This window comes from Falco cherrug, chromosome 5 (genome assembly GCF_023634085.1).
Source record: "Falco cherrug isolate bFalChe1 chromosome 5, bFalChe1.pri, whole genome shotgun sequence".
NCBI classification, from domain to species: domain Eukaryota; kingdom Metazoa; phylum Chordata; class Aves; order Falconiformes; family Falconidae; genus Falco; species Falco cherrug.
The window spans coordinates 71,020,157-71,043,660 of record NC_073701.1 but is presented as its reverse complement, the minus strand read 5'-3'; the positions used below and the strand labels follow the sequence as shown (position 1 = coordinate 71,043,660).

Here is a 23,504-nt window from a genome sequence, read left to right as displayed (position 1 = left end):
GCTACTGCAACCCTTGATCAGTCCCTGGTTAAGCTGCTTCCAGATCTTAGCATGGTGGGTTTTTTTTCAGAACTTAATATAAAATCATCTTTCCTCTATTGTACTGCCATCCCGCAGCCTACAAACACTGCCCATGTGGGAGTCACACCTTTCTGCAATAAGCAAAAACCTACTTAAGCTAATAGCAACTATTTCTTCTGACAAAGGTCCATGTTTATAAAAATAGGTAGAGAAATTTAAATTTAGGTCTGAGATAGTGACTCAATCCATTAAAAAAGCTCCTTCCAGGACTCAAAACACACAGAAGTTTTATCTCCAAAGCAGCCTAAAAAGTGTAGAAACACATCACTGTTTACCGTTCAGCAAACTCCCTGCCTTCACCACCTTTACCCAGCCACTCCAGGCAAGACACTGCAGTAGTGCTAATGCACCATCTCTGCCCAAACAAGCAGCGATCACAATTTGAGTGACAGCATGGTTCCCATCTGGGGTAAGAGCTGACATATGGATTTAACTCCCTTTCTTTCCACGTATTATGACACAAATATAATTACATGTTTACTTGTACTGCTCAGATTTTGCATAAATACAACGCAAGGCTGAAACGATGCCCGAAGCCAGAACAGTCTCTAAAAGAAGATCCGACAACTGCATAAACAACTCCACGCTAACAAGTGTCTTTCAGGAATACCTTGCCATGATTTAGCTTGAAAAACTGAAGCAGACTTAAAAAGGGAAGCTGTAGTTCCATCAAATATTTATGTTATGGCAGCTCTCACAAGTTTAAATCAGGTCACGGAGCCATTATGCTGGCACTGGAGAACTGCAGCAAGCACCGATCCTGATCCTAAATCCCATCTCTCTCTCAGAAAGTGGGAGGGAGGAAAGAGTTTCTGATAAAGCATAATGGAAGAGAGGATGGGGGAAGACACCAGGTAGCAAGAATATGACAGTAACGTGTAGATCTGCTGAATTAAACACTCTCTGTTCTGGTATCTGGGACACAGACTGGCTCTCTTTAACCCAGACAGACAGAGGCATCCCTCTGCCTTCTCTTATTTTGGTTTTGATCTCACCTATCTCCTAGTACCTTTACCACAGCCACCTGCAGCTGGTTGGACCAGGCTGTGCTGCAGACCCACCTGTAAGGTTTTAGTTAGCTCTTCCTTCACACGCTTCAGCATTTAAGTTGCACTCTATATCCAGGGAGATGAGATTAAGTTGTCTGCTGAAGCAGGTCCTGTGCTAGAGATTTGTAATTCTTCCCTGTCATCTTTGCATTCACCCAGGCAAGAAACAATCCCTTCTTTCACATTGTCCCTGGTCTCAAGCTTACCAAATGAAACAGTTGTTCTTCAAGAAAGAACACAAACATCCTCTCCCTGCACTCCTCACTTCCTAGGTTGTTACCAGATCTTCTTGCAACTCTTCCAAGGTCCCCCTGGCTCACTTTCACAGACACAAACTGCCCAAGCCAAGAGCAGCTCTGTTCATATCTTTCTTTATCCTGACCCAGAAACAAGCTTAAACTATTATCTCCCCCTTCATTTTAAATGTAAAGTCTCCTGCAGTGATAAAGTGCTAACATTGCTCCAATAATACTGACTTGCTCTGTATTTATTTTTACAAATATAAAAGACAAAGCAAGCATAAATATCCACATAAAACTGAAATTCCAATTCAAAGAAGAACCCAGGAGTTAAAAACCCCTCCCAAGCCAACATAAACACTGGGGCAGGTTTACAACCAGAGTCTTGTACACAGCACACCTCAATTAATATACTGCACAGAACTCCAGGTGAGCACTCCATGAAGACTGCCAAGGAACAGGCTCTTGATTTTGGGTTCTCACCATGGCTCGGAGCACGGAGCCAAGGTCACAGCCTGAGTAGTCACGATTCTGTGTGCTGGACTGCCTGTAAATAATGTAACATTTCAAAAGAATATTCACACTGAACCCTGCAAAAGCCAATGCTTAGGAGGAATTTGAGCAGCGGAGTGGCTGCGGTCCACCCTTTCCATAGAGACACCGAGGCCTGGGATTGCTTTTGAAGGTAAAGCAGGACTGCATAAAATCTGTATGGACAAAAAGCTCTTGGGTGATAACAGAAAAAAGCCCCATACATCCACGAAGGAGTTACACAACAGAAATGGACACATCTGTTCCGATACTGGAAGATGCTGAGACCAATATGCAGACGCTGACCTTCAAAAATGCTGGTATTTCAGCAATAGCCCTGGAGTAATCACTCCTTGGGTTGACAAAAATCTTCGAAGAGAAGCACATTTTTAAATTAAAAATCAACTAACTGAAAGGTTGTCAATCTTCCTTGGTCCTGTAAACACAGGAACATTCATAAAGCTCCAGCAGCTGGACGTATTCCAGTACGAAATGAAGCTCTTTTGTTCTCTTACCGTGCTCACACACCAACCGTGGTTGGGTCTGAACATCCAGGGCACTGATTCACAGTTGGGTCAAAGCAGCCACTGACACCAATAGCTGAACATGCTCTCCAGGTGAGCAAAACCACAGCGGAGAAACAGGGAGAAATTTCAGACTTATGTTGATGTCAACGTTTCTCTTGAACAACTCCAGACTAAAGCTCCCAGGAAATGGCCAGAAGGCACTGTGAGAACCAACATGCTGTCGTGAGCTGCTTTGCCAGCAAATTCTCCTCCAAGAGGCAGAGCCCAAATACCTGGATAACGTGGTGAATATGGAGGACTCCCAAGACACCTCTCGGTGCTCTCTGGAGCCATTAGGCAGAAAGGTCCTGCAAGAGGTTGTTCCACATTGATTGTTCCCCTGTTGCTATGCCTACAGAGCTGGACAGTGATTTAGGAAGGGTCCCCTACCTTCATACAGCTCCTGTAGAATCACAGAATGGTATAGGTTGGAAGGGACCTTAAAGATCATCTAGTTCCAACCTCCCCTGCCATAGGCTGGGACACCTTCCACTAGACCAGGTTGCCTCATCTACCATTCTGGCAGAATAGACTCAAAACCTGGAGATAAGAGGGATCAAAAAACTGGGCTGGAGACTTCCTCATCACTCTTTCCACAGCTTCAGCTGCACAATACTGGCCTGCAGCAGCAGAAAGCTTTCTGCATTCCTCAGTGCTTCTCCTTCAAGTCAGTAACCTGCTGCAATCCAACGAGTGGTGATTCAAAAGGTGGCCCGTTGCTTATCTGAGCTCAAAGTACAGCCAGCTTAGCTGGTAGCTTGGGTGAGAAGTCCTCAAAAGACTTTTTCCCTGCACCACAGCTCTTCAAGCTGCGAGTCCTGCTAGCCCTGTGGAAGCACATGGGAAGGAGGAAAAGCACCATGCCAGCAAACACAGTGCATCTCATGCCTTCCAGCTTTGCGTCTTCTTGCTCAGCAGGGAGTCAGCTGCATGGCCGACCCACACCAGCGATAAATGCAAGAGAACTTCCCACCAGCTCTGGGGAACGTGCCAGAGTGGAGCTGGTTTATACCCACTTGCCCATCCCAAACTCACCACTGCTTGCCCACACGTCGGCTCTCTTCACTCATAAATAAAGCCAGCTGGACACTTCTCTATCTGAACAACTGTGACAGCAGATTCCTATCTGTGTACCGCCATGGTGCCAAACAGCCAACAGGACCAAGTGTACATAACCACGTCTGACTTCAGTGCAGCGAGACTGACAAGCCCCTAAGTTTTATTTTTAATGAGAGATTAAGGCCAGGAAACTGTTCAGGCTGCCTGGCTGGCGAGGTGGGAAGGTGGTTACAGTCTCTCTGAAGCAGGCAGGGCTGCACTGTGTTTTAAATACCACACCAAATCAACACGGCTTGGGCGACCACCCAAGGCTCGGGGCAGAACTACATGCACAGAGATCAGTACGTGAAAGAGCTTAGGTACAGCATAGAGAGGTCAAGAGCAGTGTTCTCCCTCTGCTTTTTTTAACCACTGGACAGCCTACCGAATGAAAAAAGATCTCCCAAGTACTCCTGCAGTGTTGCCAAAGAGCCAGACAAGATTAGTCTAAAACTAATGTTTACTACTTCCCCCACCCCAAACACCCCAAAGCCTGCAAGGGAACATGCATTTATTTATTTTACTTTTAAAACCACACTGCACTTATTTCAGAGACTACCTTCTTGTGTAACTGATCGCGAGCCTGCTATGCACCACAGGTTGAGAAACTGCGGTAGGAGATGGGGAAGAGGGCACAAGAGCAAGACCAGGAAGATCTCTGACCAGTCCTCAACTTCATACCTATTCCCCTCCGCAGACTAGGACAACTGGTTTAGTGAATGGCTGTTCCCCATTATAAGGGCACAGGATCTGCCCGCCTTGGAGGTATGCACCTTGTCCAGAGCTCTCAGGTCAGTAAGCTCTCATTGGCAAAGGCAAAGATTTCTTCTTTATGAAATTTGGAGGTCAGAAGCCCATTCAGTGCACTAACTACAGAGTCAAATGTAACACTGCGCACACACTGCACAGTTGTGGCGTGAAGTGCTGTGTAACATCAACTTGCTAACAGCAGAAGTAGAACAGTTTATATTACCATACTCAAATTCTAGTAGCTTTTCAAAACAATACCATAAATAAGCCTGTGACAACTTCACGAGGGAAGGATCAGGACAGGAATATATGACTGTAGCTGATGGAAAACAGCGGCAGAGCTATAAACTCTGGACCTCCTCCTCACAGTGGATTGCTGAGCGGTCCTTCTTGGAAGTGGAAAAGCAGCATCCACAAGCTTACAGACTGGTGCTAAGAGCAACAATCTCTGGAAAAACATGCAGAACTAGCACAAAGTAATTGCCCAGTATCAGTTCATCTCATTGCTTAGGTGCACCATCACCTGATGCCCAGGTTTCAGACACTGGCACAGAAGGCAGTGAATCTGTGCCACGTCAGGCTGAAAACACCTACCCCATTTTGTCAGTCTGTTCCCATTCTCTGATTGTAGCAGGGAATCTGCAGAGAGTACACAGTTGTGTGGAGTGGAGACAGGGATACAAATTACCCTTAGGTGTCTCGTCTTTCCCCTTAGACAAAGCTAAGTGTATTCGAAAGAACAAGCATTTTCACATCGCTTATAGGTCAGAATAAGGATCAACACACACAGGGAAGAGCAAGCTCAGAATGGTCACAGGCGATAAGTGACTCATGAAATTCTAAGTAGCAAAATGTAAGGCAATCCAGACAGGAGCTGAAAGTAAAAATAGCAGCTGCAGTTAAAAAGAAAAATTAAGCACAGGCCAGGAGAGATCTGTTAAATCCTGGCTGGAGCTAAACACTGCTTCATTCCTGTACTGGCTGCCACAACATCTCATTATATACATACACATACATATACGCACACACTTCCATATGTTTTGTGTACATACTAGGCATTTTGTTTTGCAAAACACTTAGGAGAAAGGTGAAATATAAATGCAAAATGTCTGCAGATAACTGGGCCAGAGATGGAAGGAAAATGAGAACTGTGTATAAATATGCAGAACTTGTTCAAGAAACTGCGGCTCTGAGCATATTGTACACAAACTTTGCAGCTGTGACATTTGATTATTAAGAAACCAGAGTGACTCAATGCCGGCCTAATATTTCTGCAGATTTTACCAATAAAATAAATGCCATGGTGCTTCCAGGTAAGGGCTCAGGCTCTAAGGTTTACATGTTTCTACTGCTCCTATCGTCTAAGTAGGACAGGACATTCACACTCTGCTTCCTCCCATGTTTATGGCATCAAAGAGCATTAATCTCCGGCTCTTGGCAGGCATATGGACTGATTAAAAACATACAAAATTTACACAAAGTGTTCTCGTGACTTGGGAGCTCAAAACAGTACTTCAAGTACTTCACAACTCCTCTTTGAAAAAGCAAGAACAGACGAGGCAGAAAGTTCCCCTGAAGATATTAAACCCCAGAGCGAAGGGAAAAGTAGTGAAGCAGTGCCAGCAGGGTTACTGAAATCATAAACAGCTCAAAAAGCATTGTCTAAGAGATAGCAAAAATGGAATGAGATATCTAGCAGGGGAGTGCTTTGGGTCCTCATAAGCATGCAGGGATATTTACATTAATTGAGAAAAGCATTAAGAGCAGCAGTATTCACTAGCTTCAGAAAGCAATTGGCTATTTTTCAGGAGTTGGTTTTGTTCTAACAAACTGCTCAAGTTCAGGAGGTTTGTTTCAACCCTGAAGATCTGGATATTTAGGGACCACGAGTGGAGTTAGTTCATCTTAATGGGAGCACTCAAGCCCAGAGCCAACATGACAGCCCTACATCTGGCTCTGTTTAGATTCATGTTCTTCTAGGATGCACATTTTCCTTTTCACTGTATGTTGTAAAGCTCTTGTTAGGAAAAATCACCCTGCATCAACATGGGATCTGTCTGCTTACACAGCAAAGACCAAGCAAGGAACAGGCAGTGCTAGAAATACTGGAAAGATACTGCAGGACATGATGAAACACCGGAAACTCTTCCAGGAACTGCTCCTTTCACATAGATCCCAGAGCGCTGTCCCTGGGGTGGCATCATTTAATAGACCACAGCAATAACTACCAACTTGAGAAGAGAGCTGTGGATGGGGCAAGGGAGCAAAGATTTGGCAGGAGAAGAGCCACCACGCTGAGCAAAGGCTTCTGCTAGGAGACCCTCAAAGGTGAAGAGGACCACCACTCATTTAGGGTTTAAGAAAAGGTCTGCACCTTTCCAGATGACAAACTGGAACGCACTTAAAAAACCTTTTCTATTCAGGTTTGTCAGTCGCACTTTAGAAGAGTTTTCATGTACCTTGTCCTCAGAGCCATGCTGGGATAAAAGCAATTTGAACAGATTAGAAAGCAACTATTAGCAGTCATTTTTTCAGAAGCGACTGTCTAGAACATATGGATATGCTTCAAACCATCATGTTATTTGCTGCAAAAAGCCCGTGCCATGTTCAAGACCACATTAAGATTTTCTAAGATGGAAAGAAAATTTTAGCCCACAGTACTAGAGGAACAAGGAAAGCTGCAAGGACTGCATTTTTGCTTTAAGCTTCAACATAGAAGTGTAATTTATTAAAGGAAAAGAAACTGCTGGATTCTATACTTTATACAAGCCAGTGACTTACACAGACAATTTGAACTCTGCATGTCATCACCACAGTAGAAGCTATGCAGTGCTGAGATCAGAAGGGCTGCAAACAAGCTACACGTGTGCTCGAGATGACCTTCTGTCCATTTACTGGCTCCATCATCTCTGAAATCCTTTACTTCCACCTCTTTTCAGATCAGAGATTCCCTGCCAGTTCCTACCCCTGTGTTATCTAGCTGGCTGAGGACTGCTGGGTTAGGACACCCAAGCTCACTGGAACAGGCAGACCTGGGAGGGAACAGGTCTTATTTACAAGCTTGTGAATGCTCCCAGTTCTGCTGGGACAAAGGCTTGCTAAGGAGCTATCTGTAATGCCAAAACCAGTGGTATCAGGCACTGCACACCAAGTCTGCCTCTGAGAGCAGCGGCACAGAGATCAAGTTGGCCCAGAGGAAGGGGCTGAGACCTCACTCAGCCCTGGCTGTCCAGATAAGCTGGGCTGGGGCAGCAGAAATGAGAACCAGACAAAGAAAAACAAACCTCTTCCTGGAGCCAGTTGGGAGCTTCCCCAGGTCCTAGCACAGTTCTTGGTGCTTGCACTCCCCAGCACTTTCCTCCTTGCAGCAGAGCTGAGCCCTGCTTTGCTAAGCCAGGTCTCATCTAGCATCGACTGTTTATCCAACCTGAACCCTCAGCTGCACACTGCTTTGCCCAGGAAGTAACCTGCGCTTCCAGCAGCCCTCGCTCAGCAGACAGCAAGGCAAGACCTAGAGCAAGAGCCAGCCTTTTGGGGAGCTCAGTGAGAGAAGAGGTGGTTTTCAGCCACTCAAACAGAGACTTCGTAGGGCAAGGGAAGCATGCTAGAAGGTCTGATGAGCCTGGAATAAAATAGTCGCAACACAGCGGGTATAAGCAAGCTGACAGATGGAAAGCTGCTGTACTAAAAGGAAGACAGCAAAAGCAACATTAGAAGGGACAAAGCAACAGTGATTTGAGCAGAAAACTCCCGACAGACCCACCCACCCCGAGTTCACAAGGAGAAAAGCCATCCTTGTGGTGTCAGTTCTGAAAACACAGCTGGGCCAACTCTGATCCCAGGTTGCCTTTTAGTCCCACCTATCCCAGCCTGCACTAAACAGCCTCCAAGCCAAACCACCAAACCAAAAGGTCAATCCTACCAACTTCCATGCAATGAAGAAGAGCCTAAATACAGCACTATAAATATACAAGAGCCTGGCCAACGTTTAGCTACATTGGCTTCATAGGCTACTGGAAAGACTGTTTGTTTGTTTTAAGCCAGCAACCTTGATTTCTGATACACACAGGAAGAACATCGGGAGAAAAAAACAATCTTGAGTAGACTAGCACCAAAGCAATTAACAAGGAAACTGGGTTTTATATGCTGAGAGTTGACTGTAGCCAGCCCACATTTAAGACTGCCAACATGACAGTACCCTAATCTGCATCAGTTTGTGCCACTTAAAAAGCGGGGAGGGAAAAATGACTGGCATCAAATAATATACTGTGCATCTTGTAAAGAATCTCTAACCTAAGAGGTTTACAGCATGCTTCAGAGCTGACTCAAAAGGAAGGAGAAAAGGGTTTGAATCTGCAGTAATACTGCATTGTTACTCAGCTGTGGGCACATTTCCATGGTTCAGTTAAGGTTTCAACAGAAAAAAAGAAAGGTAAAGGACAGCATAAACCCAGCGTTGCTCTTTCCCAAAAGGCATGGTTCATGTTTGGAACTAGACAGATTATTTCTCTCACCAGAGAGGGGGAGAGAGAGAGAGAGAGTGAATCTTAAATAGATGGCACTCTTAGTGTAAGAGTCTATTTTAAGAAAGCAGCCAATACTTATCAACTCCAAATCAGGATGTTGATATTGGAAGGGACCCATCTCATCCAACCATAGTCAAGCTCTCCTTGAGCAGTCTTCTCCACTCCTTAGAGTCCTCCAGTGGCTAGAGCCACAAGCACACCCTTCTGATAGAGAAGCTCTATGTCACTGAGTTACCAGCACTTATTTCATAAGCCAGAACAGAGATGTTGGAACTTCATGCATCTGCTCCAGTTTTTCAAGCAATATTGGCTATTTTATTTATAGCTTAAGTGGTTGGAATAAAGTTAGGTACAAGAAGACATGTGAGTTAGATCACCGTTACCCGAGGACAAAGATAGGATGGATACAGTCTAAAGAACATTTCCTTATCAAAACTTCCTATTTGCTCTCCAAGTTTAAACAAACCTGACCAGTCTAACCAGCTGCATTTTTTTCTGGTGATAGGTCCCTACTTCTTTTCTTCCACATACGCATCACCTAGTCCAAGAGGACAGAGGCTTCAGCTCCTGCTTTTAGGTCTATCCACTTTAGGACAAGTGGTGCCAAAAGCCAGGCTCACCCCAAGACCATGAATATGCACTGTGGTCTTTGCTCTCCATTCCAAATGAGTAATTTTCTATAAACAGGCTCCACCACTCACTGTAGTATCCTGCACCTTACCCACGGATGGATATATTATTAAAAAAAATAAGCACATGGCAGAGAGACTCAGTTCATCAACACATGAACATGTGACCATATCACATTTCCAGCTTCTAGCCCTTCAGTCAAAAGGCCAAACTTCCTCTCTGCTTGGCATGTGGTATCTGGAAGTCTATGGTAAAATCATTCTGCAGATCTGAAGTAAAGATCCAATGATTGCACTGAGGGTTGGTTCAACTTCACCTCCAACATCTCTCCTGCATAAACAGTAACACAATTTTGACTGAAAGTGCTTATTGGTTACCTATAGACGGGGATTTGAAAGGGTATTTATCAGGAAGGTCGACTCTAACTTTCCATACTCCACCTTCATATGGTGCTGCAATGAAAGAAACACAGGTATTAGACACTTCATAACTCAGGAGAGAATAAACAGAACTATAGCATTAAGCAAAACACATCTTTGGAAGAATACTTAGCTCCATCAGAGGGTAAGATTTCATATCAAACCTCCTACAGTAAAAGCCTTTTTCCTGAGCTGCCCAACAAGAAATAGATGATTTTAACTGATACTGCAGAAGATCTCAACACAAAGACACAAGAGCCTTACTAGAAACAGAGACTTTGGAATAATCTACTTACCTTTAGAGATGTTACTAAATTAAGGCATGCTGGAGACCTGACTCGTGATCTAGCCACTAGAAAAGCAATCTTTATCATAAACTCTGCAAAAATTCAGATGACTGATGCAAAACTTATGAGTCAGGTCTAGAAAAGCTAAGGATCAACAAAAGCAGTAAGGAAGGCCATAGCAGAGGCCCTAGTTGTCTGAAGGCAGTATCCAGCTCTGCTCAGCTCCAAGGGAGGTGGTTCATCTGCATCAATGCTCACAGTTCTATTTCTCCCCACCCTTGAGGGAGCAGCCTCCAAACACTGCTACCCTTTGATTTCTCATCCTCACTTAGATTTGCTCATCTTTTCCTTCCACTCCAGAAGAATGTGTCATTTCACTGTTCCCCACTATAAGTCATTAGTTTGTTTTTATAGAAGGGCTGGGTCATATACTTACTTCCTTGTGGTCCGTAAAACTTCACAACAAATTCATTGAGTCCTCCTAAGATTGTGACTTCGTGTTTGCTCTCAATACTGATATATCAAGTAAAGGAAAACATTTAGTCCAGAAAACAAAATGCATTTACTCAGATAGGGGTAACTTCCTAGGAGCCTGTCAAACCAAATAGTTTAAAGCCAAATACTCAAAATATCCTGTGACATGGCATTTAAGTATCCTGACACATCTAAGTGACCATACTACATGTTAGTAAAAGCCAGTTCTACACTGGAGAATCCCTTTCCCTGCACTGAGTAATGTTGAGATGATGCCTCCCTTCCCTTCAGAGCTGTGTTTTCCATCTACTTCTGCACAGCATAAGCTCTGATTTAAGAAAACGCCAAATCTGTATCAGCAACGTATTTGGAAACATATTCAGGCTGTGGAGGGGAGCTAAAAATCTGGGAACAGCAACTGCTCCCAAGTGTCACTGCACACAGACATGAACCTCCAGGGACAAGGCTGGGAGGTGAGGCCAGGACTAGGAGAGACCTCTCTCCTTCCCAGCGCTCAGGAGATGAGCCACAAAACAGAAAAGTCACCCTTGCCAACCACTCACATTAAATGTTTACTCTCCTGCCCAGATCAGAGGAGCAGAGCTCGCTCCAGTCCCTGCTCTGACAAATGCAGGAGTTGATGAATTCAATCCTCCTTGGCTGCCTTAGGCGCTGTCAGATGGCCTCCCACAGCTACGATGCAAATTACGGCAATCTCATGTTAATTTGACTTGCAAGACCAAAAAACTCTGTGCCTTTGGAGAGATGGCAGAAGGGCGAGATTATGAGGCACTGTTACAGTGTGAAAAGAACAACTGTATTTCTCAACATTTAAAGGAAAGAATCAAAGCACCAGCGCTTTGGGAAGAAGGGAATACAACAGAAAGGCAAGAAATCTTCATTTCAAGTAAGGCTCAGTTAAGACAATTAACAGTGATGTTTCAGCACCCAAGCTTGCTGAAGAATTTGGCTATAAATCAGGGTTAATGGATTGTGAATAATATCCTACAGCAATTACCTTTAATCAATAATCTTAATATGAATTACAAGGGAAGCATCAGAAAAAAACAGAGCAGGCGAAAAATCAAAGGTTTGTCCCCACCTGAACTTCAGGCTGCTTCAGCTCTGTACCACAGAGGCTGCCCCCGTTTGTAGGAAGGGGACAATAGCGCAGAATATCTAATATAAGATCCTTAACATCACAGCAGCAAGCCTAGCAGAAATGCTCAGGCTAAGAGAAACTGAAGCCAGGTTCCCTTTCACAACAAAGATTTTTTCACTCTGATGCAAAAGGTTTTCTGCTTTCAAGGCACAAAATTTGCCCAGGAAGCTCTCCATATTGCAGCAATTATGCAGACCCCCTCACACCTTCATGACACTGAGGAACAGGCACCCATATGTCTGGGCGCACACATACCTGATCCACCAGGAACGGTAACTGCCTGAGACCTACCACCAGAAACAATTCTCTGCTCAGATTAACCTCACATTACCATCTACCTTAGATGCGTCACAAACTAAGAGAAGAGGCTCCTGTATTCAGAAGTGCCAATTCAATCCCAGCAGTCTGTGTGTGTACTTGTATACGCAGGAGATGCAAGTCCCATCTGCAGGGTCCATCAGGATTTATTACAGTTCCTCAAGAACAATGCCTCCCAGATTGGACAGAGTTTTCCCACAGTGCCAGCTCCAAAAGACTTTGGATGCAATAACCTTCTTCCCTTCATTCTCATGGGGAGGGAAAAAAGTTTACAGCGGTTTGTTTTGGCTCAAGAGTTTTCTTGGTTCAGCATAAGCTGCTCTGCCCTACAGTTAAATGGCAAGTAGCTCACTGCACCTGGCAGTCACCCAAGACCAGCTCACAAAGGGCAGATCGATGCCTAACTGCCCCAAATGCAAGTGACTTTGCTGCTAAAAGCCAGTGGGCATCCCTGGGAAAAGTTACATCCCTACAGGTTTGCGGAGAGTAGCTTAGCATCGAGGTACTGCAATTTGCTTCAGACCTGATGCTAAGGGACACTCACCACCAGATCTTTTCACATCACCCATTACCCTGACAGTAAGTTTTTAAATATAAGCTCGATGGAGTTTAAGTTCCTTTGAAAATGCATGCACTCGTCTAACCTAGTCCAGGTTCAGAAACAGGCTCTTACACAAACCCACCATGTACTATGATGCCCCTGAGTGAAATGTTTAATACTGAAGTATGTTAACACTTACAGCAGCTTCGCAGATCAGGTTAAATACAAATGGTTTTACTTACGACTAAATCAAGTACCGCTTAATAAAAAACAGCTCTCCCAGCCTGATCTTCAGAGTGAGCTCCTGAGCAGCTGCAGCTTATATGCTCTTCGGCTCAGCAAGTTAATACCAACCATAAATTAAAGCAGAGCTTTCTGCAGTCAAGACTCAGTCCTAGCATTCCCAAGTTCAAAAACAACTATTAGTAAGCAGTGCCATATTTGAGTGTTTTTCCTGTTATAGCAAGGACCTAAAAAGTCCACCAAGTGAGTTAGGTTCATGAAAAGGATACATACTGGGATGCAGATGCAGAGTTTGGGAACAACCACTTCACTTATTAACATGATACCATAGTTTGAAGACAGACTGAAAGCACAGCAGATTTCAGCAAGAAAGCCCTTGTATCAACATAGGGGAAATCTCTAGAAATGCATTAGCAGAACTGAGGAAGCTGAGGAAGCCCTCTTTCCTGGCCATGAGGTGAATTCCACATGAGCTCTCACTTTCTAACACAAGTGGGGTGAACCAGCTTTCCTTTCCCTTTCCCACCAAGTTTTTTCTGAAGGTAGAGAAACCCAGGAATTTGGAACCTCAAAATCTCACTAACAAAATGATTGAGAGCACTAACGACAGAAGTGCATGGAGCAATTACAGAAAGAACATTTACACCCTATGAGATCTTTCCGCCTCCAGGAAGTCTTCAGAAAAGGAAACATTAACTGCATAAGCTTGGGACTTCAGGAAGACCAGGAACCCAAGGCAGACCTGAAGGCTTCTCAGTCTCAGGGAGTCTACCAGGGAGCCCTGTAGCTGCACAGGGGAAAAGCACAGGGGAAGAGCAGAAGAGACCTGACACATTTGGAGGACAGTCTGGACCACATTCCCAAAGAAAACTGTATGATGGCTCATGGCAATGTATCTCAGAGTAAAGAACACGGGCTCAGACCCAACTATTTTCTCAGCTCAGATTTTTTCCATAAGGCAAAAACCTTACAACCAAATCCCAAATGAATCCTGTTCCAAACAATGCTATCAATTAATCAGCTGTCTCAGATCCAAAAAAGAGTTGCCAGTCTGGAGACCCGCAAGACTTAAGGAACCCAGCTGTGCCTAGGGCACAACGAACCTCCCCTTTCACATTCAGAGCTAGACAGGGCCTGGTGCTGGATCCTGCAGGCAGCTCCCTGGAAGGAGAAATGCTCCAGGTCTTCAGTAAACTGAGTACAGCTTCAGGAAGCCCCAGGAAAAAAGCATCAAGAATTTGGAGCATGATTTCCACAATCAGCATGACCAGACTGTTCACAGCAACTCTCCCCGCCCCATTTTTCCCAGGGTAGCTACATTTGTGTCCAGGATTCCCATCCACCTCTTTCATCAGCTACTGACGTAAAGCTGTGCAGAAAGCACACCTGTAAGCGCTCAGGAGATCAAACACGCAGTCAGCATTTATGGAGAAGACCAAAACCCCCTCACCTTGTTTTAGTCTGCTCTGTCCAGATGAATTCCTCTATGCCCACACTCTCTCACACTTTTCATTATTCAGGTTTACAGAAAGAGAACAAGCAGTTAATGGATAAAGACTTCTAACATTCTCGATTCTAGTGGCAATCCAAAGACTTTTGAATTCTCAATTCTAGTGGCAATCCAGTGGTTCATACTGGTACAAGCAGTCTGCCTTGTTTCCACAGCAGGGCACACGGCTACACAGTGTCTATTGAGGGTCAAGATTACAGAGCTACAAAACCGACCTGTAACACATCACATCCACTAAAATGTTTAACAAAAGTACAACCAAATCCCTTTCAAGACTCTCAGCTTGCTACTACTAGTCTAGGTGACTTATGGCCCTGCTGCTTTTATCTCCTTATCATCTCAGTATACTAATTTGACTTTGTGTCAAACATAGCCACTGTAAAAGTCTAAAGAAAAGAGCAAAATCCGGATACAAATCAGGTTTCTAACAGATCAGAAGTTCAAAAGCTTTACCTTAAGATGATAGAAACTAGAAGGGAGTCCTGAGGACCTGAAGATAAATTACCTTAGTCCAAACGCTATTAAAGAGAATTTTAATGACAGTTAAGTGTTGAAAATATTTAGATGGTGATACGGAAAGCAGGCTTATTTTCAAATATCAGTTTAGAAGGGGTTGCTAGGAGAGAGACAGAAGGGAATTTTTCTGCAGCTGATTACAGACTCCCTATATAGTGCCTGAAATGTGCCAGAAGCGCAAAGGCCAACCGTGCCACGTATTAGCATTACAGTAACATCCACAGCCCCCTATCAAGATCAAGGCTCTATTGTTCAGGGTTGAGCTTGTAGGAAATTGTTTCTTCAGTCAGAATGAAAAGTGATTTAAAGCATTTTGCCTATTCTGTGTCGGGACAAAAAAAACACACAAAACCTTTCAAATCTGGAGAGTGAGAGACTGCCCAGCCATCAGTCAGAAATAGACTGGCCACTGTGGATTTGCCTGTTCCAAGGTCGAGTTCCCATTCCCTCATCCTGGTGTGGGGCCACCCACCATCGTAGGATTGGATCTCCCCTGCAGTAATAAAAAAGAAATTTGTTAGGATCTGACTTCGCACCCAGATCTCCCAAAATCCCAGATGAACATCACAGCCAACAGATGGCTAGTCTGTTTGCAGGGTTGAGTGGCTTTTTCCTGGCAAACATTTAGCCTGAAAAAAAACCCCCTTCATTAAGTTTCTTTAAAATTAACATAAGTTATAAGCTTGGGTAAATCAGTTTTCCAGCTAAAAATATTTCACTGAAAATATTTTTGCAAGCATAGTGACACAAATGGCCATAAGCAGCCTGCCCCAAAGAGGCAGACAAAGCAGAGAGCTGGAATGCCCCAGGGAAAAATAAAGTTGTATATTTATCTACGTATTATCAATACAAGTTGCAGATAGGTCAATGGGGTCATTACCAGAAAGCAAGTCATGGCCTTCTAAGGATCTCTGCCATGTCTTCTCTTACTTACAGAGACTTGTCTACAGCTATCTTTCCAGGTAAAGGATCTCACCAGAGAAGATACTCTGAATTTGAGGGGAAAAAAACTTAAGACCACACCTATGTACATTTAAAAAAACAGAAAACACCCAGCTCTGCCACCTAAGCAGTTGAGAACCCATCTTTTGAGAAAATAACTTGCCATATTTTGTGACAAAGGGTGTTTTAAAAATGAGATTAATACAGTTGATTTGTTCCTTCATGAAGAGTTTTGCAGGCAGTGAGTGCCACTACACCACACGTAATGGAAGTGCAGCCACTCCAGCTGCTTGTGGTACAGAAAGTACCGCACTGCTTGTTTGAAGCATCAGAGGTGTGAATTCTTAAGTATTTGCAAGCAGAATTTTGCAACATAAATAGCCTCTAATATCGGGACCGATCGTTACTCATGTTTATTTTCTTACAAAGACAAATGAGTTCCACTCTAAGAAACACTTACACAACCTGCAGTTACCTATAAGGAGCCCTATGATTTAGCAGCATTACCAGTTACACTGACGCGTGGGCAGCAAAAGGGCAAGTTCAGCTCAGCTGCCTCCCTACCTCCAAGCCTTCATAAGCTGCCTTGCCTGCTCTAAACTCCCTGCCTTTATTTGACACAAGTTACCCGAGGTGCCAGTTGTGCACGTGAAACCACAGCCAACATTAGGACTTTGATGCTTTAAGCATCAGGAGTATTCTTACTTTCCCCAAGTAAAACTTGCATTTAACTTTCTTTACACTTCTGTGTCTATCTCTGCAGCACACCAGAAGAAAGGACACTTAGAAGCAAAAAACATTGTAAAGGAAAAAAAGCTCTTGTGATTTCTTTGAGCAGCAAGAGGCAAATTTAGTCATCCTGTTTGTAGCAAACTTCTTGAGAACTCCAGGCTAAACCCATTCAGATTATTCAAATCCATCACTTTTCCTCCAAGCTAGTTATTCTCGTTGCCACAGGGCACCGCTCACAGTTTCCAGCTTCAAGCAAAGGGGTTTTCTAGCACCAACTGTGTTGCACAGTTTCTGGTGTCTGTATCTACAGCCCCATGGTCTGTACCAGCCCCCAAAAGGGAAGACACCACTGGGGCAATCTGCGGTTTATCTTCACATACCTGGGGCAAATCTCAATCTCCCTTTGTCTGAACTGGGCTTGCCCAGGAATCTCGGTTTTGGAAGACACAAAACTCACTTAAATCCTACAAGATAAATAGAAGGAGGACAGCAGGTCACTTCCAGACAGTCATAGAAAGCTCTGAAGACAACCAGCTTTCCCATCCCTTGACCCTCCTTACTGCTGTGACAAGTGAACTGGGGACAGCATTACACAGAAGTGGTTTCACTTGTTGCAAGATGACGGCCACTTATGATCGCAGCCAAATATGCTCTGGAAGCGAGGGAACAGTAAATGAGTAACTGAACAGCAACCTGCACTTGGTTGCTGCGTTTTTATTTTACTGCATGCAAGCATTTTCTTGTTAGAAATGCAGTTTTGCTTTAAAAAAACCCCACCTTACCTCTTCTTTACCAGATTTTAACAAACTGAAATGAAAAATCACACAAGAGGATTCTTAAGTTGTTCTGCATGCACCCTTCACAATTTCACATCAAGGACAGCAAATTTGCCCAAGATAAACACCCTAGTCACCAGCAACCCATCAAAAGGCACTTTCCTAGTACAGCCATATGCACTGAAAGGCACCTTGCGGGTGCGATCAGGGTTTCTGGGAGAAGGACCTGCTGCTCCAGCAAACCCTCCAGTCTGGCTTGCTTTCTTTGGAGCTCTCGATGATTTATGTCTGGCCGTTCTCCATTTAACTTTGTGCCAAGAAACTGGAGTAATAAGGAAAAGGTAGAAGGAAAAGCCAGCCTTCCCCAGAAGACACTTTGCATACAAGTTGCCTGCTATAAGCCAATTAGAAACTCAAGTCAGCATTTTTCCTACACTCCAGGCTTCAAACCTGGTCTTCCCTCACCAGAAGCAAAGGGAACCACCACAAGAAGACAACAAGGTATATCTCATACCACATTGGATTGAGTAATACTGCCCTTTTCCTTCAGGAAACAAATTAATTCATTCCCCCCCCCACCAGCTCTGTGCTGTTCCCTGGAAAAGTTTCAGCTTGTTTAGAAAAAGAAAAGAGCAGACAATACATATGGGTTGGGTTTTTTTGCCACAGAGAAAACAGATTGGAATAAACTTGTTTAAAACTGCATTCTCAAGCTTGCACTGGATGGGTCAACATTTGATTGCAGCAGTGGCACCAAAAGCTCCTTCACAATCACGTTAGACAGGAACACAATCAGCATCATTTTGACAGCAGGTAACGAGCGCCGTAGCTAAACTCCAGTTTTGTGGTGCTGATTACTGTGCAATTCATTTGCATTTACAGACAAGAAAGAACACCACATGTACAAGCATCAGGCCCCCGCTTTTCGTTATCATTAGCCCCCACACATATCGTTGTTAGCCAAGTGCAATTCAGGATGAGAACACGTATGGGCCCAGGGTGACACCTTCTGATTTGCATGGCAGCAGAGCTTTACTTGCAAGATGACTATGTTTTGGTGCTATGCGTGGTGCTGGCCAGTCCCAGGAGCAGCACGTTGGAAGGAAACGGCTTGAAATCACTTAAAACCACAACCTACACAAGGGTTGCTGAGGTGCTGCTTGAGAAAGGCAGGGAGATGTATTAGTCAAGGTGAGAAGAAGCTGGCACACAAGAGTTTTAAATGTGAAAGGAAAGGACTAGACTTGAAGAAGGGGAGTTGGAATAAAATTGTGATCAGTACAGCTTAAGTGATGTTCCTGTGCGCGACCATAACACAGTATAGTGTTGCCTCCACTAGCACAATTTCTTTGAACCTCGGTAAAAGAGGACACACTAAGATGCATGAGAATTTAAATACAATTAGTCTGTAATTATAAGCAACTGTCAGTTAGCAAACTCCTTAAATGGATCCTAGCTGGAGACAACTGCACAGCTGAGGAAGGCATCCTACCAGAAAGGACTGGCAAGGAAGACAATGTACAGAGCTATGATGCAGGAGCACAAGGCCTTCGGCTTCTCTGGGATAACCGGAGAGGTGAAAATATCCTCATGATATGATCGCACTGGCCTCCTCTGACCTGCTGCTTGACCCTCCCGGAAGAGTTCAATACAAGCTGCTCACCTGGCGTGAACAAGGTGGAAGTACCCAGGAACCTTGTGCTTTCAGCCAGCCACCAAGCCAGAAGCCACAGAATTCACTACACTAACATTTCAAGTCAGTCACGGGGAAAACCAGAGTCACATCCAGAAGCATCAAAGACGACAGCAGTAGTAGTTTACATGGCCATACATCTGTCTCTAAGCTAAACCACTAGATACGATATTTGCATTGCTACAGCTTCCATCAAGAGAAGTTTGTTACCATGGTGACTGTACATACTGGTGGGAATGGAGTATTTAATGTACGAATAATAAACTTCTCAAGCAAGTGAGAAATTTCAAGTGTGTTTTAAATGAAATATCAGAAGGAGAAAATACATTTCTTTTCCCAGCTGCACTGGGTACAATTGATTTCCTCTTTGTGAGGATTCAAGAAGTGCTGAAATGCTTCTGAAAGAGAAACCATGGTTGTAAAACCACAGAATTGAGAGCATGACCCCAAACATATGCTAGACCTGACACCAAGCCTAAGATTTAACTGGGTTTTGGGGGCTGTGCCCCACTTGTTTTACAAGAACGTACCAAGTCTGTTAAAAGCAAAATGTTTTTCATGTGTTCATGCAGTTGGAATGCTCCACTAATTTAGACTTCCCAAAACCATGTATTATTTTAAGATGCAGCCTTTCCCCTCAAGTTTTGTTTTAGGTTTCTTGTAGACTTTACTGAAATGTGGGGTTTTTTTTCACTCCAAGAAACCTAGAGAGTCATTTAGAAACTGCAGGCATGTTGAGCCACCTCAGCAACTGCAACATAAAACCCAGAACATACAACCAACCATCTCCTCAGGCTGTAAAGCCCTTGGGACAAGACATGTTTGTAGTCAAAGCAGACAGATGCAGAGGAGGTCAGCAGCTGAGCTCTGGCAAAAGTTTTTGTTTAGGAAAACACCTAGAAGTATCTTAAGTTCTCAATTTAAAACCAGATAAATAATTTAACGGGAGGAAGGAGAAAGTGTCAAAGCAAGTATTTTCATTCTGCTAAATTCAGTTGCATTCTGTTGAACATAAGCTTCATTTTAACATGCATGCTTAAATTTAACATGCAGCAGTTACCAGTTATGGAACCGAGACCCCATCCTCTTTGCTCCCCTTTAGCAGGATCTTTTCTTGCCTGCAAGGGATGCCAAATTGGGCCACAGAGACTCACTGAGGGGATGCTGATACACTGCATTGGCTTAAGCTACATTATAACACTGAATTGAGAAAGTGTTAAATAATGGGAATCCTGAGAATTGTTTTAATAAACACTTCACACAGGGATGTCTCTTCAACAAAAATCCTGAAGTCCTCTCTTCGCACAAACTCACTCAACCTTAAACCATTAAAACATGGAGGGGGAGGACAGGACACATTTAAAGTTCTGTGTAGGATCCCACTCCCTTGGAATCAGGGTAACATTATCATGATGGCTCTCCATGGCCTGCCAGGAACATAATTCAGCGGGACTTTTTTTTTTTATTTTTTTTCCTCCCATGTACAGGCACCACAGAGGTGAAACTCACCAGGAAATGCTGGTTTAGTGCAAAAACCCTGGCAACACACCAAGAGCTGGTCCATGTGATAAGCATATGCAATGGGAGCAAGATAGTTGCATGGACTGCCTTTTTAACAAGTACAGAAGGGTTTGGCAATGTGACTGGGAAGATAGCTGTGGGGCACCTACTTAGATGTACTGCCTCCACTTGCTTTAAAATTTGATCTATGGAAGAGGCTTGCTTTGCTGACCTTTGCTATCAACCTAATGGAGCAGAGGATCTGAAATACCAGAACAGAAACAAAAGACAGCTGCTCCATAAGCACCTCTTACACCAAGGGTACTGAGCTATCTCCAGCATAGTTCCTTCCAACCCCACACCAGCAGATGCAAGAGTACGTGGAAATACTCTGCGAGGTATTTCTTGCTTACTGAGGCGACACCTGTACTGGGGCTTTTTTAAAAGGATTTTGTTAAACCACAGTCTTCAGAATTGAGACAGCAACAACTATTTGAAATGCCAGCTAGAGCAAGCTGTGCTTAAACTGTAAATAAGACTCAGAGCCTAGAGCAAGCATTGACGTGGACAGTGCCAGTGAAAATTAAGAAGCACTGGTCCTCTTGAAGCTTCTTCAACTTTAAGCATTCAACAATTAACATCCTCAGCTTACATGCTTAATATAAAAAAAACCCTAGTAGTAAACTGCCACCCATCTGGGTGTTTTCTGTACCAATGAGAACAGCAATGAGGTCTCTCAAAGACATCTTCTCCCTCTGAAGAACAGGGCACAACTGGCATTTGTTTGTTACAGAATATTTTGCTACTTGAGCCAGAAGTTTTAGCACTTCAGAGCCTTCCTGGAGAAGGGCTGTTATCTCCCAGTCCTCAGAGAAATGAGCTTTAAAACAAATCTCAGAAACCACTGGTATTTCTATAGCATGGATGTAGGAAATAAAAGCAAACTAAACTTGGAAATTAAGCTAGAGATTAGTACAATTCCCTTGACCTGAAGTAATACAGGGGAATAGTCATTGTGTGGCTTCAATTCAGACTTCCCACCACCTGTAACAGCCCAATTTGAAGTAACACACAATGCTCTACCAGATACAGGTGCTCGTTTCAGGGTGGATCATGCCCTGAGGCACCTGTGGATTTCTGTTCCTTTCAAACCACGTTATTAAAACCACATTTTTTCAAGAACAAGTTAAATTCTGCTTCTGCTGATTCTCAGGTTCAGCAGACAACACATTGACTGGGTGACTAGTAGGTGGAAAAAAAATTATCAGGGTGAACACCACCCCTGGGGCTGTCAACCTCTTGCCTATGCGAAGGGGCTTACACTGCTATGTCCATCAACAAAATGTGGTCATTAACAAGTCTGTTGATATAGTATCTAAACCTCATAAGGGCAGTGATGGGAAACCCAAGGGCACTATGCCTTTTATAGATTGCTTTTAAAACCATGAGGATTGGATTTGTCCTCTTCTCTGTGCTACAGCAAGGAGTCCTGACAGAGCCTGCCAGAACTTCTGGAGGAATCAGATTTGCTCCTCTCCTCCTCGGTTTTGTTAAAAGGCATGTCAGGAACAATGTTTTAAAGGAACACCTCAGACAGCGTTTTATACATGATGTTGTTGGGTATTTTAACACAAACGATCTGAAGTGCAGAGCGAGAGATGACTTTATTCTGTATCTGAATCACAGAACCAGTGAAGTTACAACAGCCACAGTTTCCAACACAGACCATACACTGTCTTCTCTCAAACCAAAGCAGGGGAGGGGGGAAGTGATTTAGGAACAAGCACCTTTCAGACCTTGGTTACACACAGCAGCTGAAGCTTACAGACACTGTTTTCCTTCTTTCTAGGTCACCTGCAGTATAAAGGGAAAACACCAAATAGTCCCATACACCAGGAAACCGCAGTTCAGTTTTGTTAAACTAAAAAGTGAAGGAGCTACCTGCATGCTACAGTTTTGCACACAAATGCCTACAACAACCCAATATGCCATTGTCATGGCTATTAAATCAATTATCCCCTTTATTCTTACTATGTAATGAAAGCAATGGGACACTGTAGCCTATTCAGTGCTTCCTCAACAGATTCCATAAACAGATCCAGCATCCCAGTTCTGGCTATAAACAGACCAGATACATAGAACAAGTGGTTTTGCCTTTTTTTTTTTTATTCAGTTCATTTGGCCATCTGTATTTAAAGGTTTAGTTTATAAAGATAGATCTATCACTCTGCTTTCTACCTACTCCCAGTCCAGTTGGCTTACACTGTATGTATTGGTCTTGAGAAAATACTGATAGACAGGTTTCCAAGATTAAGCAGAGGATTGATACATGCTATTTCCCATCCATCAAGCTGTTCTTAACTGCAAACATGGCACAGTTCTGTCAGTTAATCACCAAACCACTTGTAAAAAGTTCACTTCTTTATCAGCCTTGGAAATCTAAGAAATAAGGCTGGTGCTTCCATTAGTCTCAGCTATTCCTCTTGCATCTAGCTCCTACCATTGGCTATTGCACCAAGAAGTTAAATACTTGCCTGGAACAAGTATTTTTTAAAGTCTCAAGTGTTTCCTAGGCGTTTTTCGCCTTTCCCAAAGGATTAACTGCACAGGATTTTCCTGAAGTCCAAGGTATAAAGATACATTGTGTTCAAGAGGAAGATATGAAAGAGCCATACTGGAGACTAACAATGATCCCCACACGAGCTTCCTTGTGCAACGGAAAGGCACGCTTTAGGGACGCAGCAGAAGGCTGCCAAGGACGGAGCCTAACAAAGTGTTTGGGGCTTTGTTTGTAGATGTGAATGCACCAGCAGGCCTGAGCTCGCCAGCCATCAACAAAACCGCAGCAAGGCAGAGCCGGGGTGGCACCAATGCCCAGAATGGAGGGTGCCTTCGCCCAGAATGGAGGGTGCCTTCGCCCT

General features: G+C 43.8%; 1 protein-coding gene across 4 annotated transcripts in view; it reads right to left on the bottom strand.

Annotated features, from left to right (window-relative positions):
• Positions 1-23,504, bottom strand: part of UBE2H (ubiquitin conjugating enzyme E2 H) — a 53,210-nt gene that overhangs the window by 14,878 nt on the left and 14,828 nt on the right. For 2 of the 4 annotated variants that reach the window (XM_055711961.1, XM_055711958.1), the window contains exons 2-3: positions 10,613-10,689; positions 9,848-9,922 (exon numbers count right to left, since the gene is read on the bottom strand). In XM_055711961.1, coding sequence (XP_055567936.1) covers positions 9,848-9,922; positions 10,613-10,689 — 152 coding nt within the window. Of the gene's footprint in view, positions 1-9,847; positions 9,923-10,612; positions 10,690-15,292; positions 15,434-23,504 lie in introns of all 4 variants that reach the window. The other 2 variants (XM_055711960.1, XM_055711959.1) reach the window with 2 other exon arrangements.